The sequence below is a fragment of the Capra hircus genome, chromosome 24, assembly GCF_001704415.2.
Source record: "Capra hircus breed San Clemente chromosome 24, ASM170441v1, whole genome shotgun sequence".
NCBI lineage: Eukaryota > Metazoa > Chordata > Mammalia > Artiodactyla > Bovidae > Capra > Capra hircus.
Genome location: NC_030831.1, coordinates 53,774,600 through 53,797,968, shown reverse-complemented (window position 1 = coordinate 53,797,968; position 23,369 = coordinate 53,774,600). Strand labels below are relative to the sequence as shown.

The window sequence follows — 23,369 nt, the reverse complement described above, 5'->3', positions numbered from 1 at the left end:
CTGTTCCCTTCTCCAGGGCATCTTCCCAACCCAGGGATCGAATATGAGTCTCTTGCATTGTAGGCAGATTCTTTACCATCTGAGCTACCAGGGATCAAAACATCTCTAAAAAAGAAAAAAAAAAATCTGTTCAGCTCTAGTTTCTGTGAATATTGATCGAGGCTACAGAGCCTGACTCAGTGGCTGCTCCCCTCTTTTCAAAAATTCATTAAAAAGGTGGAAGTCTAAACCTTTATCTCTTTGTGATGTTTTTATGGTTTGGTAAAAATGACATCTAAAGTTTTTGTAGTTACACAACATACGTTAATTTCGCTTACCTTGGACATAGACTAATGAGATAAAGAGAAGTGGGGACTAGACTGTAGCAAACGTGACTTCACAGCTGGTTGAGGACCCAAGGGGCGAATGCCCAGGGCATCTTAGTGGAGTCTTCTGGAACATCGCCCCTCTGGCCTTCTGCTTGCCCCGGTTTGGGGCAGTGCCGTGGTTTGTCTTCTTCAACGATGGATGGAGAAACGGGCGCTTCTTCCTGCAGCAGAGCCCTCAGGAGCCCTCGCTGCATCTCCTCCTCGTCCCGGGGCTGCTCCCCCTCCAGTCTGCATCCCTCCCAGCACCTTTCCTGCGGCCTCTGGAGGCGGCTCGTCCTGTTTGTAGTCAAGGCTCGCCCTCCCACCTGGGCCTTCGCCTCTGTTCCTTTCTTGCTTCTTTTCTAAGCCTTTTGCTTCCACGCGTGTCCTTTCTCTCCTGTTTCTTCAACCATTGCCTCCCCACTGGGTCGGGAGGCGAATTTCTATTTGCCGCCTTGGTTTGCTGGAACTGTTTTAGGAATCTCTCTCCTTCCCTGTCAGGGAGCTGTTCTCCATTTTTCTCCTGCTTTTTAAGGATGAGATGTGGTACCAGTGGTGCGCTCCGTTTTTCCTGTCACAGTTCTGCCTCTTTTGTGTGACTTGGTGTTTTTAACTCTCACTTTGGAGGTTCCTTGAGAGTCCCCAGGACCCAGAGAACCTTGCATGTTCTTCACTTACTCGGCTCAGCTCAGCTCAAGGGTCCGCTCCTCCTCTGCCCTCCGTGTGCAGGGTCGTGTGCTCTTGGCTCCGTCGTGACAGCCCGCGGTCCGTAGGCTGCGGACCCTGGGGAGAGCTCCGACTCCCCTCCCCGACGCCGCCAGAGGCGGCGGCTGAACCGGCCCATCTCACCTCCACCTCTTCCGTCCTTCTCGGTGCTTCACCCAGCACGTCGCTTTCCCTTCCTATTTTCCGATATCACTTCCCACTTTTATTTCACATTATCCCTGATAGGAATAACCCTGAACCTTCATGTACTTGAAGTTTTTGAAGTTGAAGAAAAGGTCCCTGAAATAAACCTCCTCCTACCGGAATTCTCTGTGAGATGAGGGTTTCCCTGCCTGTCCGAATGTCCCCCTTTTGGGGCAAAGTTCATCTCCCACGAGACCGGGTTTTTGTGAGGGTTAGAGGTCGCTTTTGCAAAGTCTAAGGAGAAGGAAGTGTGTGTTTCTGAGGAATTTTCCTGACTTTGGAGTAAAGATAAAGCACGTCGTCGGCAGCATCGTTGTTCCAACACCGGCCAAATTGTTGGTGTCTTTTTACTCTTTTGTTTTTACAAAGGAAACAGGAAGAGCGAGTTCAGCAAGTACGTAAGAAATTGGAGGAGGCACTGATGGCAGACATCTTGTCGCGAGCTGCTGACGCGGAGGCCATGGACCTCGAAATGGACAGTGGAGATGACACCTAAGATTGGCATCAGGTAAAGCAGCGCCGGGACGCCTGGAAACTCGGGGCTTTTATTTCCTTGCTCATGCCCTTGCAGCCAGCTTCAGCGGCTCCTGCAAAGCCTTCTCCACTGTGTATCCTGTGTACGTGCTGTTGTTGGGCCCCCTTTGTATTTAAGGACCATAGCAGAGTGCATCCTTTTCTTCTCATGATGTGAAAATGTTCACACCCCTGCGCCTGCTTGCGAGGGATCTGGGCTCCAAGGTGTAACTGGAGCAAAGCAGAGGAGGGAGGAAAGGACTCTGCCAGGGAGAGAGGTGTGGCAGGAGGCAAGGCAGCCGTCGCCTCCGCCACGGTCTCTTTCTGGGGTAAAGGGGTCTGTTGTCACCTACATAAAAGTATGGTCACAGAGTAGGCAAAAACCCCTCCCTTTCCCCTCCTTTTCTGCTCTCTCTAGCACAGACTTGATGCAGGGAGACCAAGGTAGGAGTCTGCTGCAGCTTAGCAAGAGGTGACGGTGGCTTCATGAGGGTCTTGGTGTCGTGGATGCAGAGAGAAATGGAAAACCCAGCCTGAGATTTATTTTGCGGTAGAATCGATTTGACCGGGTGACTGACTGATAGGAGGGTGGGAGAGTGGGATGGATGACTGAGCCCAGGTTTTAGACGGGAGCCTGCTGGGTGGGTGGGAAGGGGTCCTGTTTGGTACAGGGGCAGACAGGAGGTGTCACATGCTGGGAGGAGGAGTTCCTGCTTCACTCAGTCTTTCCTTCCCATCAGTGCTTTTGTCTTAATTCAGAGTGGCTTATGCCACAGTGGCACAGAAATCAGGTAATAATTACAACTTTTTACATTAACATGGTCAGCGGCAGCAGCGACCTCTGGCCGCACAGTCTCCTGACCATGCAGAACCATTTAAATCCAGTTTGGTGCTATTTTAAGTAGCTTTCTTTTGGTTTCCATATCGAGGACAGGAAGATGCTGTGTTGACGCTGAATCTTGTCTGCCGTTCCAACACGGGTGTGTTTTCTGGACTGTGATGAGCACACTTCATATGTGTAAAGTCTCTCAGGGGGTCTGAAAGTGTATTTTTTTGGTCCAAAGACTTCAGTGCAGTGCGGAAATCTGAGAACCGATTCTAAGAAAGCCCTTTTCTTCAGAGCTTTTAATTGTTTTCCAGACTTTTCCCCTAAAACAATGTAGGAAAAATCAAGGGTCCTGTCGTTGAGGTTTTACTAGACCTTTGCCTACTTTGCAGATTACTTTGCAGGTTGACGTCAAGGCAGCCCCCTGGTGCATGTAAGCGACCTTGTGTTATAGGGACTAGGTACTTGGCTCACATAAAGGCCAGCATCTCTCATTGCTTGGCACAAAGTTGGTTAACGTGGAAAACAAACTAAATTAACGTTGAGTGATTTAAGTGTTAATATATATTTTAAAAGTAGCCAACACTTCGGCATGTTGGGTAGGGAGAAATTGGTATTATATATATCGTATATTAAACTTGAGAATGGCATTATTAGACCAGGCCATTAGACTTTTGGGTTATAGAACATTTAGAAGTACATCTTAATTATGAAAACTAAATTTACCTAAATCACTAATTTAGCCCCACATATACCTACAGTGTTCAATAAACCAGAGCATGGCCACATGACTTAATTAGGGGTTCATAATTAACTGTGGAATAGGTAGGACTTAGCTTGACTAAAGGTGAGGCATGGCCAAGTTCAAATGCCTGCTGACATGCAGGACTCTGTACCACGCAGTTCTGTTTAGGTATGTTCCTTGGATTATGACAGGGCTGGTCTTTCTAATGGTTCTTAGCAGGATGAACCTTTGTTTGTTTTATACCCACATACAAAGTCCATGGGTCGCAAGAGTTGTACACAGCTTGTGACTACACCACCACTACCACACATGTACACACGCATGCACACGCACACATACGCACACAAGCGCACACACTGGCGCACACAGCATGCATACGCACACATGCACACACATATGCACATACTCATGCGTGCATGCACACGCACACACACGCAACCCCCCTCAATAACAGGTTGAGGTTTGGTGTGTTACTTAAGATTTTACACTCAAGAAGAGGGCCCAGGTTGCTGAACATTTTAGGAGTGATTGCAAGAAGATAACTATAAAAACAAAAAGTGTTAAGATTTAAAGCTACAATTGAGTATCAAATACATAAATAATTGAATTGGCAATTGTACAATATAATTCATCCAAGTTAAGCAGTAATAAGACTTCACTGTGTTTCTACCTATAAATTCTCTGAAGTAAAGTAAATTATGGTGAAATAAATCATTGTTAGTAGAAATCTTCCTAAATTTTCTCAATATGTTTGGATTTGGCTATATCTATGATTTTTTTTTCATTTGTGTGCCCTGTGATTTCCCATTTTATGCTGATTTACTTAATGATAGAAAATGTTTTCATAAGCAAATGAGTCCATATGATTTCTTTGAAAATGAAATGAAGATTCTTTCAGAATTAAAAAAATTGAAACAATTAAAAAAGCTGTTGAGTCCTTTTTATGTACAAAGTGCTGTAACTAAATGCTATCAAGGCTTTAAAAATCCTTTTCTACATGAAATCTGGTCTCTCACTGCTTTCCAAGTTTTGCTGACCTCACCTGAGAAATCATTGAATTACTTAAGTCTGTTTGTTTTCTTGCAGGTAACTTTCGACCGACTTTCCCCGAAGAGCAAACTCCTAGAATTGACCAAAAACGTTTCCACTGGGTTTTGCCTGTAAGAAAAAAATGTACCTGAGCACATAGAGCTTTTTAATAGCACTAACCAATGCCTTTTTAGATGTATTTTTGATGTATATATCTATTATTCAAAAATGATGTTTATTTTGAGTCCCAGGACTTAAAATTAGTCTTTTTGTAATATCAAGCAGGACCCTTAAAATGAAGCTGAGCTTTTGATGCCAGGTGCAATCTGCTGGAAATGTAGCACTTCCATGAAATACTTGTTCCCCCCCCAATTTTCATATGAACAGATCAGGAGTACCAAATAAATTTCGCAACGAGCGCTTATGGTGACTTCACTGTATATAAACAGATTTTTATACTTTATTGAAAGAGGACACCTGTACATTCTTCCATCATCACTGTAAAGACAAATAAATGATTATATTCACAGACTGATTGGAATTCTTTCTGTTAAGGAGCACACACCATGCATAGTCCCGTCTTAGGATTTCTGATTCACATTCAGCCGTCTTCCCTGGGCCTTAGGTTTGAAATGAAGGTGTGGGAAATAGTTCATACATTTGCAGTATGCCTCTGGATATCATGAGAATTGTGCTCGGAATTCTAAGTTGTCATGTAGTGTGGGTTCTTTTTATTTTCCCTTGCCTGTAACGAGTACTTTTGTTACTTCCATAAAAATAAGGCATTTTCTTCCCTCGGGCATGAGTTAGGTACACACGTGCCCTTCAGATGTTACTGGAAGTCCGTGACTGTTTTTTGAGAACATTTTGTATTTTTGAGTGTCTACTGGCTTACAGAGTTAACAGGTGCAGGTGAGACCCTTTGCCGAAGAGAGAGGCAGCATTCTGGGCAGACTTGCTAAATGAACCAGAGTGTACCGCTTTGCTAGTTACTACCCAGCCTCTAAAGTCTTGACATTTTTTTTTTTCCTGTTGAAACTCAGAAGCATTAACTTATTACTTCTTAAACTCCTTGATATCTAATTGCTCAAACTGGCACAGCATTAAGAAATGAGTTTTAAAAAACAAAACAAGGTAATCTGATGCCAAGAAATGGAACTAAGCAAATTTAAGTATATTTTGAGAAAAAAAGAGCAAACATAATATCTTTCTATAGGAAGGGCTTATGCACTTCTTAACTCTGAGTTCTTTTAAAATTAGATGCAAAATGATGTGATCAAGGATGTGGCCAGTTCCCTATAAGTATCACCTGTGTGTGTATGTGTGTGTATATTTTTTTAAATTAGTATTTCCAGCACCCTTCCAGCTCCTGAGGAAAGAAAAGAAAATAGTGAAAGCAATGTGACTGGCTAGGTTTGAGCTGCTGTTTCTCTGGATCTTATGCCAAACTGCATAGACAATACTTTCTTGGAATTCCTGATTCACATTCAATTTTGATCTTTGGGCCTGAGGCCACCAATTTCCTCAGAGTAATTCTGCTGGCAAATAAGCAAAGATGCTTGTAGACTGAGAAGACAAGAGGCAGCGGCTCCCTGCCCTTGGCCCTTCTGACTGTCCCCAGTTGGGGCGACAGTGGGAAGTTAGCACTGATTCTTTTTGAAAGCTCTCATGACTAGTTAGACTGAATGCCCGAAGGCTTTTCTGAGACTCCTCTAAGTCCACGAGTCTTCATTCATCATTAAGCTTGGGGTAACGTCACCTTGGCCACATGCATTCATTTCACAAAGCAGCCCAACCAAGACATACATGCTTTTATAAGCAACTTTTGTATTCAAAGGAAGACCACAATGTAGCCACATACAAAATTTTGATTTTGTTATTCTGTGCGTTGCTCAGGTAGAGAACAAGGTTCGAAAGCCATTACATGGTGTCCAGCTGAGAACCATAAGTCCAGGTGTTCGAAGTGCGCCACAGGATATGTCCAAAAGCACATTCATCATCTTATCCCCCCAACCTTCCACCATCTTGCATTCCCTAACTCAGGGGATGGCAGATCATCTGATCCCACTGCCCGCGGCAGACACCCAGGAGTGATCCCAGAGGCCACTCTTGTCCTTGCCGCCAACATCCCATCAGTCCTGTTAGCATTACTAACCACCGTTCTCACATCTGTTTATCAATAAATAGATAAACATGTCAACCCGCGTGTCTTCCCCATTCCCACAACTGCCGCCTTCATGCAGCCTCCTCTCCTCTCCTCTCCTCTGCACTTGGCACCTTCTGCTTTTCACCTGTCCCCTTGCCCTCCATCCATCCTTTCCCTCCTTCATGGAGGCATCAGTAATGGCCCGGAAGCATCTGTGATCTCACCATTTCCCTGCTCAAAATTCCTCCCTTGTCTTGTGTGGATGGTTTAGAATCCCACTTAGTGAGCACTTTGAAATGGAGAGCACCTGTGTTTGAACCCTACTTTTGCCATTTGTGTGACTTGTCAGGTTTACCCCATGTCTTTGAGCCTGTTCCTCCTCAGTGAAATAGGAGTAATAATACCTACCTCATAGAGTCGTCGTCAGGACTAAACGAGTTGCTATTTGTCACGTGTTAGCACAGCTCCTGGTGTGTCGTGACAGGCTCTGCAGGTGTCATTTTATGTCACTTCCAAGAGTCATTTGCTGATAACCCTAACTACCCTCCACTTTATAAATACCCCCAATACTCTTTATTTTCTGCCTTGGCACTCTGTTCATTTCCTTTGTAGAAATCTTCTAAACCTGTATTTTACTTATTTGTTGACTTTTTTTTGTCTATCTTAGAATGTAAGCTCTTTGAGAGCCAGGATGTGTCTCCCTTGTTCCCTATTATAATCCCAGCGCTTAGCCTAGTGCCTGGCACATAGTAAGCACTCCATACGGGTGCATTGAATGGACGGACGAATGATGGAAAGGCTCTTCAGGATCTGATAGCCGCCTGCTTGTCTAGCTCATCCTGCCACTGTCTCCGCCGCACCTTCAGCTCAAGGAAAACTGCATCACCTGCTCCTTCGAAGTGCTGCTTGGGCCTCTGTGTCTTTGCCCCTGTTGTCCCCTCTGCCTACCTGCCTGCACGGCCGGTTCTCGAGCACTGGTCGCGTCGCAGCTCAGTGTCTACCTCCTCTGTGAAGCTGTCCTTCATCCCCTGTAGGCAGATGTGCTTTTCCTCTCTTCCAGATTCCTACTGCACTTTGTAAATACCTCCACGGAAGCACTTTATTGTAAATTTGTTTGCATGTCTGTTTCTACTTTTAGACTGTAAGCACCGTGAAAGCAGAGACTGCATCTTTCCATGCTTGTGTCCCCAGAGCCCAGCTCAGTGCCTGGCACAAAACAGTGTCAGTAAATACTTGTTGAATGAATCTGTGAACACCAAGTCTTGCAGTTGGAAAAGTCCTGCAAGACGTCTGTGTTACCATGGGAAGGAATGCCCCTGCTGGCTTCCGGAGTAGTTTTTTTTTGTCCTAGAGAGGAGATCAAGAAAGCATTATGTAATCTCTTTGAATATAAGATGACTTGTTTGAATTTCTGAAGTTGAACTATGTAGATCTTCGTAAATGATTGAGAAAGATGTCAAAAAGCTTGTGATCCCTCAAATGCTATAAAGTCCAAAATAAATATTTGCACTATTAGTATTTCCATAGTCAATGCTATGCGAAAATGTACAGCAATAAATTTCGAAGCTTTAAAAATGTTTGTGTAAGTCATCTTCAGTGACTTAACCTACGGAGGAATCTCGGACCTGTGTTTCCCAGATAACAAGGCGGGCCTGTGGACTGGGGTTAGGGCCCCAAAGCTTTCAGGCTTATCCAGTGACGCTGCTTGCCGTCGTTACTGAGACACTGGCTCAGCATTCGGCCGGCGTGTCTAGTGAGCAGAAAGAGCTGGAAGGGTTCTCAGAATCAGGTGGTGGCCACGCTGGACCTTGCGAGGCCGTAGCCTCCGGTCCTCCGCTGGGACTGTCACAACTCCCTTGTCCTGCCCGCCTTCACGGCTGGGACGCTTACACGACCCCAGTGTGAAACCTGCCTCAGTGGCTTCTGAGGTGGAGCCGTCACATCCGTCAGAACAGGATTAGCTACGGGATTACAAGTTGCAGCAATGGCTTATCAAACCTGCCTGTCTGAAAGGTCTGGGGTGCACTTCAGATTTTTTAAGGAGGTTTTTTTGTTTGTTGTTCTATTTATTTTTTTATTTGGCTGTCCCGGGTCTTCACTGCTGTGTGTGGGCTTTCTCTAGCTGCGGTGAGCAGGGGCTACTCTACGTTGCGTTGCTCTGCCTTCTCGCTGCAGTGACTCCCCTGTTGCGGAGCACAGGCTCTGGGGTGCCTGGCCTTCAGGAGTGGTGGCATGTGGGCTCAGCTGCCCCGAGGCTGGTGGAATCCTCCAGGGCCAGGGATCGAACCCGTGTCCCCTGCATTGGCAGGCAGACTCTCCACCGCTGGACGCGCCAGGGAAGTCCCTAGGGTGGACTTGAAAATTTCAAGTTGCATACTGATTTTTCTAGAAGGGCCCATGTAAGTGAAAAAGTGTTAGTTGCTGTGTGTCTGAGTCTGCAAATCCCATGGACTGTAGCCTGCCAGGCTCCTCTGTCCATGGAATTCTCCAGGCAAGAATACTGGAGTGGGTAGTCGTTTCCTTCTCCAGGGGATCTTCCTGCCGCAGAGACTGAACCTGGGTCTCCTACATTGCAGGCAGATTCCCATCTGAGCCATTCCAGAAGAGTCCGTGTAAGTGACTCTGTTAATTACTTGGCTTTGTTTGTATGGCAGGAGGACACAAGTTTTTGTTCCCTTTCATTTATAGAGCAGTTTATGATTGGAACAGGTTTACCTCCATTAATGTCATGTTTGAATTGCAAACCACAAATAAACCACGTCATATACACATGCTACTGTCCCCAGTTTTGGAGTCAAGGAGTCTTAAGAAGTGGACTGGTTAAACGACCTACTCAAGCTGGTAAGGTGCAGAGAGGGAGCAGCTGAAGAAAGAGATCTGCTTTTAGAACGCCATGCAGCCTTTCAACGCTCTTCCCCACTCATATCCGAAGGTGCCTTTCTCTCTGTGACAGAGAACAGAACAGTCTGGTTTATCAAGTACAGCATGACTGTGGCCTGAAAACTTACACAGGGCTGAGTGGCTCTTCAGGGGAAGCTTGGTTCTTTTCACACTGAACAGTCAAAGCTTTTCCGTTAAATTCTGCTGAGAAATCTTCACTGTTGTTATTTATCTCTGTAAGAGGTGGAAAGAGCGCAGCTTCTCGGTCTCACGATGTTGGGAGTTATTTTTATCTGAGGGGATTAGCATTTCCCTTCTGCTGTAGCACTTTCAGTGTTTTGCTTCATGAGCTTGCTGCTGTGAAAAGTCTGGCATCGAGATGCAACTGGACTGCAGGGCCTAGGGAAGGGGCTGCAAAGTGGGGCGCCTGCCTCTAGGGCTTGTGTATAAGCGTTCACTGCGGGTGGGAATGTTACCGAGCCAACGTTCACACCCATGGGCAGTAAAGCCAGTCTGTTGACACTGGGTTGTGGTGGAGCAAAGTGCAGCATTTATTGCAGGCTCCAAGCAAGTTGTCCAGAAGAGCTAGTGTTCAAAACACCCAAACTCGTGGGTTTCAGCAAAGCATTTTCAAAGGCAATGTCCCAGGATGCGTGATCAGCTTGTGCACAGTTCTCTGACTGGTTGGCGGTGAGCTAACAGGACTGTGTCACAGGGGTTAGTATTATCAGTCCTTAGACTCCGGTAGATCTGGGCTCTATGTGCTCATGACCATTAAGTAGTTAATTTCTTCCACTGGGTGGTGGTTTTAGCATCTGAACAACTCAGGAAATATGCATCAGATACTGTTATCTAGATCCTTCAGAGAGGAGCTGCAGCAGGGGAGGGGGTCTTTTCCAGGAAGGCTCCATAGGGTCCCACATGGCTGTTTCCATCTGATCTTTTTGAGATTTTAACTTTTGAGTAATTAAAGACATATTATCGGAGTATAGACATGAGTTTGAGCAAGCTCCAGGAGTTGGGTGATGGACAGGGAAGCCTGGCGTGCAGCAGTTCATGTGGTCACAAAGAGTCGGACACGACTGAGTGAATGAATATTATCAGAGTAGTACATGTATATAATTTGTAAGTAAACGTCTATAAATTGAGAGCTTATGCTTTTGTTTTTTAAAGGGCTTGAAACAGGAGGGAATAGGGCAGGCCACAACCTCTGAAAGAATGACATATAGCCCTTGAGGATACCACATAAACTGGTTAGGACCAACTATGTCCAAGATGACAGAAGATTTGACTTCCAGAGGACTTTGAACCTCATTATATGCTCATTGTAATACGTCAGTGTCTTAATGACACACCCACCTGCTCCATGACCGTTCTGAGGCTGGTCATAAAAAGCCAAAAAGTGGACTGTGGCCCAATTCCTGAAGATCCCTGCCCCTCCCCTGGAATAGTTGGAATAGTCCTCCCGCTCATTAGCCTGTGAAATTACACAGCTCAGAAAAACTAACCAGCCCATGTCCTGGGAACTTGCCTTCTGAGATGGCCCACACACTGTGGATGGAGTGTGTTTCTCCCAAGGCCATGCTCACCTGTTGAGAAAAACCGCGCTATCTGTAGAACGTGGATCTCTCTAAAAATTCCACTTCTTACCTATCACTTTGTCTCACACTGAATTCTTTCTGCCATGAGACTTAAAGAACCTGAGCTTAAGTCCTGAAATCAGGTGTGTGATCTCATTCAGAAGACAGTGGCTTCAAATCCCAGTCTGGGTTTTGGCTGGGTTTGAGTCCCGGCCCGTGGGTTCGAGTCCCAGCCCATGGGTTCGAGTCCCAATCTGAGTTGCAAGGTTTCAGGCTTATGAAAAGGGTTTATTATTAAATTATTCTTATTAAAAGAGGTTTGAGACCAGTACTCCTGGTCTGGGGTTCATATTCCCTGGAGTCAAGGAGCCTGGCAATCTCTTGCCATCAAATACATAAAGCTTTGTGACAATGTACTCCTGGGCTAGTATCCACAGCTTCTGTAAAACAGTTCTCAGTAGGGAAATACATTTCACATGCCTGGTATATGGCCTGTATTTCATAGATGGTAACAAAACACACTCTGGGGATTTTTTTGAGATTGGAATCTGCTTTGGTCGGGGAGTTATCTAGAATTTTGCTGACCAGACAGATAACTCTTGAACCTAAAGAGAACCAAGGTGAGGACTTGTGTGTGTCAGCGGGGGAGGTTGGGGGCCAGCTGTCAGAGTGCCTTGTTGCTCACAGCATGACTTATACTGGAGGGCCTTGGATTCAACAATAGCTAGTTGTGTGAAAATAGAAACATTTGGAAACTTAAAGATATGAATAGCAACATGGTAGAAAGTTCTATTTATGATGAGACTGAATGCCTCATTTTAAAGCCTTTCTTTGCTCTGTCTGCCCCCAAAATGTAGAGTCACTTGATAAAATACTGTAAATGAGAAAACCACAAGCTTACAGCTATGACTGTTATTTTTTAAAAATAACACTGTGACTCTTTGGAACAGGCCAGATTTGAGTTTATCAGAAGCTGCTGTAGGATGGATTAGTCACCTAACCCTAAAAATACTTGACACTGGAGGGAAATTGCAGTATTACTCAGAGAGTCAAAAACATACTCAACTTTCCTGGAACTTTCAATTCATTCAGGAAATAGTCACTATCTTTGTTCTTCTTCTTCTTCTTCTTCTTTTTAATGAAATTCCACAGATGCAGAGAACAAACGCATGGGCACTAAGCAGGGACACGAGAGGGGTGAAGATTGGGATTGGCATATTTACACTACCGATACTATGTATAAAGTAGGCAATGAATGAGAATCTGCTGTGCAGCTCAGGGAACTCGACTCATTGCTCCGTGGTGACCTAAATGGGAAGGAAATCCAGAAAGGCGGGGAAATATGTATACGTCTATCTTCACTTTGCTGTACAGCAGAAACTAACACAACACTGTAAAGCAATTGTACTCCAATAAAGATTAATTTAAAAAAGTGAAATCTGGTAGGCTCCCTCACCATATCCTTAAAGACCAAGAGAGAAAAGAGGAAATATGAGTGAGGGTTAAAGAATGGAGAATAACTGGGAACACTTGAGGACATTCCTGCCTGGCACAGAGACATCTCAGAGGACATTTGGGGAAGAAATAAATGTGACAAGGAAGAAACGTACACTCTCACAAACACGTCCACTTAGTACTCGTTTATTAATTCAAATGTCTATAGCAGTCTTGGTTCATGTCCTCAAATGCAAAGGCAAAAACCTCTTTTTTATTTAACCATGTGCTGTAGGGCAGACATAGAAGGTTGGCTAATCCAGTATCCATTCACAGATGTACTGGAACCACCTTTGTGCTTCTAATTAGGCTCTGATACCTGGATCTTCAGCAGCCATTGCTAATAGGTACACACCCAAACTTTATTATTTTTTTCTTTTTCTTTTAATTGGAGGCTAACTACTTTACAATATTGTGGTGGTTTTGCCATACACTCACATGAATCAGCCATGGCACACCCAAACTTTAGACTCAGCTTTGAACACTAATATTCAGCTAATCGCTGGAAGCCCCCTCCAGTTTTATTTCTCATTCTCGTGGTTTCATATGCTGCCAATCATATGTAGGCTTTTGTGAAGCCCTGTCTGCTTTCCTACAGAGACATCTGTCCACTCTGTAGGCCTCTGGTTTTTCCAGTTCTGTTCCGTTTTGCTGTTTCTGCCAAGTCTTATATACCTCTTCAGTTCAGTTCAGTTCAGTTCAGTCACTCAGTCGTATCCAACTCTTTGTGACCTCATGGACCGAAGCATGCCAGGCCTCCCTGTCCATCAGCAACTCCCGGAGTTCACTCAGACTCATGCCCATCGAGTCAGTGATGCCATCTAACTATCTTTTCCTCTGTCGCCCCCTTCTCCTCCCACCTTCAATCTTTCCCAACACTGGGGGCTTTTCCAGTGAGTCAGCGCTTTGCATCAGGTGGCCAAAGTACTGGAGTTTCAGCTTCAGCATCAGTCCTTCCCATGAACACCCAGGACTGGTCTCATTTAGGATGGACTGGTTATTCCTCTTAGATGATCTGATGTTCTTGGTCACATTTACTGTGGGCTTCTACTCTTTTGGACCACGTCTGACTCCTCAGATGACCTCTGGCCCTCAGTCTACACACCTTACCTGAGGATACTCCCAACTAAAATCCTTCATGAGCTGACACTGTGTGTTTGTTTCCTGTTCCTGGGGTAACAAACTACTGCTGTCGTAGACATTTAAAACAGCGTCCCTTTATCATGTCCTGGTTCTGTGGGTCAGAAATCCTGGCACACTGTGACAAGCTGGTTCTCTGCTCAGAGTCTTACAGTTGAAATGGAGGTGCTGGTTGGCCTGAAATTTTGTCTGGAGGCTCTAGGGGAGATTTGCTCCCAGGTGCACTTGGGTGGTCAGCAGAATTCAGGTACATGGAGTACAGGACTGAGGTCCCTCTTTCCTTGATGACTTAGCCAGGGATTATCCCCAACGTCCAGAGGCCATCCACATTCCCCGGCTCGTGGCTTCCTTCATCTTTAAAGATAACAAAAGGGACTTCCCTGGTGGTACAGTGGTTAATAATCCACCTGCCAATGCAGGGGCATGGATTTGATCCCCGGTCCAGGAAGATCCCACATGCCGTGGGACAGGTAAACCCATGCACCACAACCGCCGAGCCTGCAAGCCATAGAGACCGCGCTCCACAACCAGAGACGCCGCCGCAGTGAGCAGCCAGGCACCACAGTAGAGAGGAGCCCCTGCTCGCCGCAACCGGAGAAAGGCTGTGCGCAGCAACAAAGACCCAGCGCAGCCAAAATTTTATGAATAACTATTCTTTAAAAGCCAACAAAAGCAGGTCAGATTCATTCTCTGCTGTGAATCTCTCTCATTTCCCTTTTTGCCTCATGTCTCCAACTCCAGCCAGAGAAAGTTCTCTGCTTTCATGATTCGATTAGAGTGAGTCCACCCAGATAATCGAGGATGATTTTTTTTCTATTTAAAGGTCTGCGACTTTAATTGCATCTGCTAAGTCCCATTTGCCATGGAACCTAATCTACTGATGCTCCTAAGAATGACAGCATGGACATTTTGGAGGGGTCATTCTGTCACACACTGTTAGCTGCAAGGAACAGAAAAGTCAGTCTTAAGTGGCTTGAATAATAAAATATTATGTTAAAGGTATCTAAGAGACAGTCCTCGTGGAGGTCTGCCCAGGGCCGACCATCAGGGCTCCAGCTCTGCTTCTGTGTGGTCTTCTCACTCTGGTCTCCTCTCCCCATGTTAGCTTCATCCTCATTCTCACCTTCACCCTCATCTCAGCAGCAGGATTGTTCCAGATGACATGTTTAGACCTGACAGTGGCCAGGGGAAGGAGCTAGATTATTGCTTCCTAAGTGTGTGTTCTTTTTTTTTTTTTTTAATATTTATTTATTTATTTGGCTACAACAGGTCTTTGTTGTAGCGTGCAGGTTCTTTAGTTGTGGCATACAACTTCTTGGTTGCAGCATGTGGAGTCCAGTCCCCTGACCAGGGATTGAACTCCAGCCTCCTGCATTGAGAGCATGGAGTCTCAGCCACTGGACCACCAGGGAAGTCCCGTATGCCTGCGTTTTAAAAGCCCCCCAAACACTTTTCTCCATGCCTCACTGGCTAGATTTGGGTATATGCCCTTTCCTAGACCAGTCACTGAGAAAGTGAAAGTCGCTCAGTCGTGTCCGACTCTTTGCGACCTCATCGACTATACAGTCCATGGAATTCTCCAGGCCAGAATACTGGAGTTGGGTAGCCTTTGCCTTCTCCAGGGATCTTCCCAACCCAGGGATCAAACTGAGGTCTCCCACATTGCAGGTGGATTCTTTACTAGCTGAGCCACCAGGGAAGGCCAGTCACTGAGAAAAGGGGTTGGAATTACCCCAAGGGGCTTAGATTAACCATATGGGACTAATGTGGCTCTTGGGGGTCAACCACAATATCTGCTTCAAATGGTTCGCTATTCTTCTGTGTCATGCTTTCCTCACTTTTATGCTTTCATTTTTACTTTTTTTTTTTTTTTTAAAAACTAGCTTGTCTTTCTCACAGTCAGTCCAAGTCTTATATTTCCTTTAGCCCAAGAACATCACATTTCTTTTCGGAATGCTTGCCAAACGCTTCCCTCGCTCCAGTGTATCCCTTCTGGGTAACATGACTCTGTCTGACACATTGTACATGACTCCATATGGCTCGTTCCTCCAGTGTTTTTCATATTAACCAAGTGATGTTTCTCCTGGATGTGACCAGTGAGTTTCACAAACTGAATTTGGGGGTGAGTTTGTCAATTTCGTACCTGGCATTAATTGCACAGTTTGAGGGTGCAGTCCACGTAAGTCTACGCGCACTTCTGATACCAACTGCAAGTTCAGGGGCTCCTGAAACCATGCTCAGTTTTGATAATGTGATACAAGCATCCACGTGCTAAGTCGCTTCAGTCGTGTCTGACTCTTTGGTACCCTATGGACCATCGCCTACCGGGCTCCTCTGTCCACGGGATTTCCCTGGCAAGCATGTTGCAGTGGGCTGCCGTTTCCTCCTCCAGGGAATCTGTCTAATCCAGGGATTGGACCCAAGTCTCCTGCATTGGCAGGTGGATTCCTTACCGCTGCACCACCCACTTTTATGACACGGGAATACTTCCTTGAACTCCAAATGCAAAATAAGCAGGAGTATCTCTGTTGTTTTTCTCCACAAGTTATAAGGTAATTAAGATGTAATTGCTTTCTTTTTTTCTTAAGCTGGAGCAAATAAATGGCACAAGAATAAACAAGAAGGCCACAGTCTGAGTAATCTTGCAAACACTTTACCTCCTGGAAAGAAAAAGCAGTAATCTCCATTAAACTTTAGCAACAAGGCTTAATTATTGGAGCAATTACCAAGTTATCCATATTTCCTACCTCTAACTTAATACTTTTAGACCTTTTACAAAATCTATCCTTTTATCTACGTCACATTAGTTAGTGCTTTGTTGATGCTAATCTTATGATGCTGGTCATAAAAATCTAGTAAAAGAGATAAACCAGCTAAGTGAGGTTATAGGAAAGGAGAACAATTGTTGACACATATTATTTCTACCACAGAGTCATGATCTCTGGGGGGACCCTGAGGTTCCAAAATATATAATGTCAAGGGACTTCCCTGGTCCAGTGGCTAAGACTCCACGCTCCCAATGAAGGGGGCACAGGTTTGATCCCTGGTCAGGGAACATGATCACACAGGCAACTAATGATCTCATGCGAGGTAACAAATATCAAAGACCCCTCATGCCGCAACAAAGACCTGGTGCAGCCACATAAATAGATGAATAAATATAGAGAAAGAGAGAGAAAGAGAGATGGCGGGGTGGGGCGAGGGAGGGAGGGAGGGAGGGAGAGAGCGTCAAAATATGGAGATATCTGAGCATTTTAATTTGCCTTTCAAGTAAACGTCTCTCTCTAGACGTGAAAGACGGTGGGTGGATGGGTGGGTGCGTAGAGAATTGTGCTGGAATCCTTGTGCTGTCCCTTTGTTCTTAGCCATGTCCCTACCCCATACCTCTGTCAACCGCTGATCTGTGCCCTGTCTCCACAATCTTTTGCCTTTCCCAGAATGTCTTATAAATGGAATCATACAGCACGTAAGCTTACGGGACCAGCTTCTTCCACCTAGTATAATGCATTTGAGAATAAATATTGAAAGTTCATTCTTTTATTGTTATGGATGCTTATTTATCCTTGGTTATCCATTCATCTGTTGAAGGAATTTCCTTTTGATACTATGTTTTAGACTTCCCTGGTGGCTCCAACGGTAAAGTGTCTGTCTACAATGCAGGAGACCTGGGGTCGAGCCCTGGGTTGGGAAGATCCCCTGGAGAAGGAAATGGCAATCCACTCTAGTACTATTGCCTGGAAAATCCCATGGACAGAAGGGAGCTTTGTAGGCTACAGTCGCAAAGAGTTGGATACGACTGAGCGACTTCACTTTAGTATCAAAACTTGATCATCTTAACACATCTTATGGTTGAGACAATTCCACAAAAAAGTAGCCTCCTACTCTCTGTAAGGTTCCACATTCAATGTAAGTCAAATACAAACAGGAGACAATTGCTCTGTTTTTAATCATTTTAGGTTTTGTTACAGAGAGTTGCACTTTGTATGCTCAGGACTGTGCTGGATACAATAATGAAAATATAAAATACTCTCCAAATGCAACACGTGAGTTAGATATCACCTTTGTTCTCAGGCCTAACCCGACATAATGTGGGAATTTCGCTGGCCACAGAAAGAAGGGAGATGAGCTTTGCAGGGACTGGACCTTCTCTCAGGTGGTTGTGCTGGCACAGAGGGAAGTAACAGATCAGACACTTCCAGGAGAAGCATTACTTAGTTTCATGTTACAATCCATTTTTCTTTCTATGAAAAAGGCTTATCAGTTCTTACTGAGCTGGAGAACCCTCAGAAAACAGCTTATGAAACAACACACAACAATGACAGAAGTAGGGACCTCCCTGGCAGTCCAGTGGTTATGACGCCACGCTGCCGATGCCAGGGGCAGGGGTTCGATCCCTAGTGGGAGAACTGGTATCCCGCATCCCCCACGGGGCGGCCAGAAGATAAAAACAAATGTATACATATACTCAGCCTTCCCTGGTGGCTCAGCTGGTAAAGAATCTGCCTGCAACGCGGGAGACCTGGGTTCAATTCCTGGGTTGGGAAGATCCCCTGGAGAAGGGAAAGGCTACCCACTCCAGTATTCTGGCCTGGAGAATTCCATGGACTGTATAATCTATGAGTTCGCAAAGAGTAGGACACAACTGAACGGCTTTCATTCACTATTCATATACTCGTTTTAGACTCATAGCACCCACTGTGAGAGAGACAATAGTGTCCCCATTCTGCAGACGGGGAAATGGAGTCCTAGAAGAGTCAGGAAGGCCACCCAGCTGGGGAGCATCCCAACCAGAGCTTGGGCCGGGGCAGTCTTGTGCTGGAGTCCATGAGGTCACACCTTCACCCCTCCACTCTGTCTCTGTGGGTCCAGTTAGCCTATTCACAGAAAGAAGCATGAGGCAGCGACCCTATACTAGAGAGGGATGGCTTATGTTAAAGTGGGAGTTTGGCAACATTCCTGTGAAAATCCCTGAACTGAGAGCAATGGCGTGAACTCAGACGAGTGAAAGCTGGGAGATTTCCGTGGAGTAGTGGACCTGGGAATGAGGAAAAAAAAATGAGAAATTTGGAAAATATGGCTTGAAATTAAAATATGTTTATACTTGGCTTTACCTTTGTCTGTGTTAATTTTTTGTAAATTGTAAAATTTTAAATGGGAGTGTAGCAGATTAGCAATGTTGTGATAGACTCAGGTGGACAGCAGAGGGACTCAGCCATTCACATACGCGTATTCTTTTTCCCCCAAACTCCCGTCCCATCCAGGCTGCCACAAAACGCTGAGCAGAGGTCCTTGTTGGTTATCCATGTTAAATACAGCAGTGTGGACATGTCCATCCCAAACTCCCTAACTTCCCTTCCCCCACGTCTCCCCCTCCAGCAACTGTAAGTTCATTCTCTGAGTCTGTAAATCTGTTTCTGTTTCATAAATAAGTTCATCTGTAGCATTTCTTTTTAGATTCCGCATATAAGGGATATCTTATGATATTTCTCCTTCCCTGTCTGACTTTATGTATATGTTTTAAAACAGGGAGTGGTAAAGAAAATTATAAAGAAAAAAGCCCGTGTCAAAATCTGGAGAAAAAAAAAAAAAGAGTCCCGTGTTGAAAGAAGCCGCATTTGGATACTTTAGAAAATGTTGCTTCTTCAGCGTTTTGCATCTTCGCTCAAATAGCCTGCTTTATTTCTTTAATGCTTCACTTTTCCTAGCCTTTGGTTGGAGAGGCAGCGTCATTACCTTCATTTTTTACTGGCTGTCGAGATAGCTCAGGTTCAGTTGGACCAAGCCGAGGTAATGACCCAGGCAGGGTAAATGGGAAGCTTTCTGTACTCTCGGCAATAAGTCCTCAATTTAAAACATTTCCTGAATGCTACATTCTTCCTAAAAATGATATACAAAATCTATGCAAGCTAGGTCCTGAATTGTTTTATTCAAGAAAATTGAAGATGAACATTGCCCGCTTATGTATCAACATCTGAGAACCACCATGATATTGTAGTCTCCAATTATAATAAATTAATTAAAAAAAACATTTACAATCAAATGTGCTCCAAGAGGCAGGTGTTGACAAGTGCTGAGTTTCCAAGAGACCTCTTCTGAGATGCTATGGACTGGACACTTTCTGAATTTTGTCCTGAGTCCTCTCCGGAGCTGGTAGCAATTCTTGCCCAGGCTGGATCAAAGGGAAGCGATTCCATGATGGGGCTGCTCATCCTTCTTTGCTTTTTCTCTTTTCTGTCTCTTTCTCTTCCTTCTCATTGGTCATCACCACAACATGCAAAGTTTCATTTTAGGGCCTGCGCTAAAAGAGACAAAAATGGCCAGCGTTGGCTCACAGAATTGGGCTGTTACTTTCTCAGAAGCAGCATCTGGGGTGACTTCACGTCCTGTCTGCCTGCGGGAGCAGCCCTCCCGTGACCCTCAAGTATGTGCGGCCAGAGTTCAGCTATTCTGCAGGGAGACTCCATTTCTGCTCCCTGGTCAAACGTGATGAGTGTTTTGACAAAGGACAGCTACAGTGTTCCCCCACCAGGAATACCTATATCTACATCAGTCATGTTTACATGCACTTGCCTGCCTATGGAATCTTTTCCTCATACTACATAATTAAATTCACCTGGACATGAAAGCTCTGCATTAACTGCTGGCTTATCAGGACATAGGGTCTCACATGATATGATAGATTAGGAATTCCAAAGGATGTGCTTCAAAACAGAATCTCAGCAGAATTCATAAGAGCAGCTGTTTTTCTTTACCGTTTTTCTTTACCTTTTTTCAATATCCACACATCAAAATGTAAAGGAGGACTTCCCTGGTGGTCCATTGGTTAAGAATGCAGGGTGTACGGTTCGATCCCTGGTCAGGGAGCTAAGACCCCATGTGCCTTGGGGCCAAAAAACCCAAACATAAAACAGAAGCAATACTGTAACAGATTCAAGAAAGACTTTAAAAAGTTCTGTGTGTGTGCGCTCAGCTGTGTCTGACTCTTTGCAACCCTACGGATTGTGTTTATCCAGTACATGGATACATGCTGCTCTATCCATGGGATTTCCCAGGCAAGAACACTGGAGTGGGTTGCCATGTCCTTCTCCAGGGGATCTTCCCCATCCAGGGATTGAACCTGCGTCTTCTGCATTGGTGGGCAGATTCTTTACCACTCTGCGCCACCTGGGAAGCCACATCAAAACAAAATCTTAAAAAAAAAATGTAGGAGAATAAGAGTTCTTCCTCTTTCTTTGCAGCCCCTTCAGCTCGCCAGTTTGGCACGCCCCAGTGCTCTCCCTGTTCCTGTTACCCTGTGTGTCAGGTAGCCAGGGCTGCACCCCAGACTGGGCATGGGGAGGGTGGTTAAGCCACAGAATGTTGTTTTTCCCCCAGTCCTGGAGGTTAGATGTCCAAGATCAAGCCATCAGCAGGTTGATTTCTCCTAAGGCTTGCCTCCTTGACTTGTACCTGGTTACTGTCTCCTTGTGTCTTCCCATAATCTTCCCTCTCGACATGGCTGAGTTCCAATTTCTTCTTATAATGACACCAGCTCACATCGGCTTAGGGTCCGCTCAAATGACCTCATTTTAAGTAATTTACTTCTTGAAAACTCTACCTCCAAATGAGTACGTTCTGAGGTTACTAGAGGGTTGCGTCTACACATACAGACCAGTGAATTTTAGGGGAAAGGGACAGAGTCCGTGACTCCCTAAATCCTTGATAACACATCTTAGATTTTGAAATTTAAAAAAATAGGTTAATGTTCACTGTGCCAGTATGTTTTCAATGTAAACCTGGTTCCAGTTTAAGGCAAGGCTTCTTATCTAGAGCCCATGAACTACGTGGGGCTCATAAACAAGCTGAAATCGTAGGCCAGAACTTGTGTCCTATATTACGAGCATACTTCCATCAGACTCTTAATACATTTGTAGAGTGACAAATGTTACGATCTAATGGCTAACATATGGGTGTTGTTGCCAGAATCTTGACCCCCCTGTCCTCCAATGCTGAATTTAAAAAAAATACAGAGACAGAGCTTAGAGGAAATAGAAAAATGGCTTTATCTTTGCCTGTCAAAGGGCAGTACACAGCAGGCTAGAACTGTCTCTCTCCCCGGGGGACTAGGGAGAGGTTTCTTAATATATCCTCAGGAAGGTGTTGTATGTTTTTTTTTCTGCAAGTTTACAGCCAAAAGCTGGCATCATGTGGCTTAGCAACCCGGTCTGGTATCCCTAAAGTTATTTGCTGTGAGCTTCTTTCCTTTGAGATGCAGAATCCTACCAGGGCGTGTAGGTGGAGAATGCCAGGTGCAAAGTATAATCTATATGGAGTCAGAGAGTAAGTGGCTTTGTGAAGGACAAGCCCAGCTGCAAGTGTTTGTTAGTAGTAACAGCTAAAGAATAACCAAGATTGTACAACACTTGGGAGCCTGTTTGGCTGGTCTGTGCCAAAGGCTGTTTGTTTTTGCTGCTATAATGTCGCCAGCAGAATACCTTTCCTTTAAGTAACAGGGGGGCATGTTCTGTCTCCACATTCAACATGCACAGAGAGAACACAAAACAGCCCTGATGATGATAAAACACTTCACACTGTGAACTCAATTAATCCTCGCAGGCACTCTGTGAGAAAGGTAATATTTATAGATGAAGAAATCAAGGCTCACAAAGGCTAAGTAACTTGGGTCATAAACCTAACAATCAGCAGAGCCAGGATTCAAACCCAGGTGATCTTGTTTGAGAGTACTAACTGCTACACTCCACTGACCCTCTGGTCTCATCTTGTGCATTGCAAGTTCCAAGCCATGTTATTTGCACTCATAAAACCAGTCAGTTCAGTTCAGTTCAGTCGCTCAGTCGTGTCCGTCTCTGCGACCCCATGAATCGCAGCACGCCAGGCCTCCCTGTCCATCACCAACTCCCGGAGTTCACTCAGACTCATGTCCATCGAGTCAGTCATGCCATCCAGCCATCTCATCCTCTTGTCGTCCCCTTCTCCTCCTGCCCCCAATCCCTCCCAGCATCAAAGTCTTTCCCAATGAGTCAGCTCTTCGCATGAGGTGGCCAAAGTACTGGAGTTTCAGCTTTAGCGTCATTCCTTCCAAAGAAATCCCAGGGCTGATCTCCTTCAGAATGGACTGGTTGGATCTCCTTGCAGTCCAAGGGACTCTCAAGAGTCTTCTCTAGCACCACAGTTCAAAAGCATCAATTCTTCGGCGCTCAGCCTTCTTCACAGTCCAACTCTCACATCCACACATGACTATTGGAAAAACCATAGCCTTGACTAGACGGACCTTAGTCGGCAAAGTAATGTCTCTGCTTTTGAATATGCTATCTAGGTTGGTCATAATTTTTCTTCCAAGGAGTAAGCGTCTTTTAATTTCATGGCTGCAATCACCATCTGCAGTGATTTTCGAGCCCCCCAAAATAAATTCTGACACTGTTTCCCCATCTATTTTCCGTAAAGTGATGGGACTGGATGCCATGATCTTTGTTTTCTGAATGTTGAGCTTAAAGCCAACTTTTTCACTCTCCTCTTTCACTTTCATCAAGAGGCTTTTTAGTTCCTCTTCACTTTCTGCCATAAGGGTGGTGTCATCTGCATATCTGAGGTGATTGATATTTCTCCCGGCAATCTTGATTCCAGCTTGTGTTTCTTATCTTCACAATCCTCGGGGTAACTTACATTTTTACCCAGAACACACAGTGGGAAGGAGACTGAATGTTACAGAAAAGGTGTTGCAGTGTATGCATGCCACTCTGGATAACCTTTAGCATTAATA

At 45.0% G+C, this 23,369-nt stretch overlaps 1 protein-coding gene across 1 annotated transcript in view; it reads left to right on the top strand.

Moving 5' to 3' along the window:
- The window catches only part of MBD2 (methyl-CpG binding domain protein 2), a 67,861-nt gene extending 62,957 nt beyond the window's left edge, over window positions 1–4,904 (top strand). Inside the window, exons 6-7 of the mRNA XM_018039537.1 lie at window positions 1,626–1,764; window positions 4,427–4,904. Of these exons, the coding sequence (XP_017895026.1) occupies window positions 1,626–1,752 (127 nt within the window). The 3' untranslated portion in view covers window positions 1,753–1,764; window positions 4,427–4,904. The remainder of the gene's footprint in view (window positions 1–1,625; window positions 1,765–4,426) is intronic.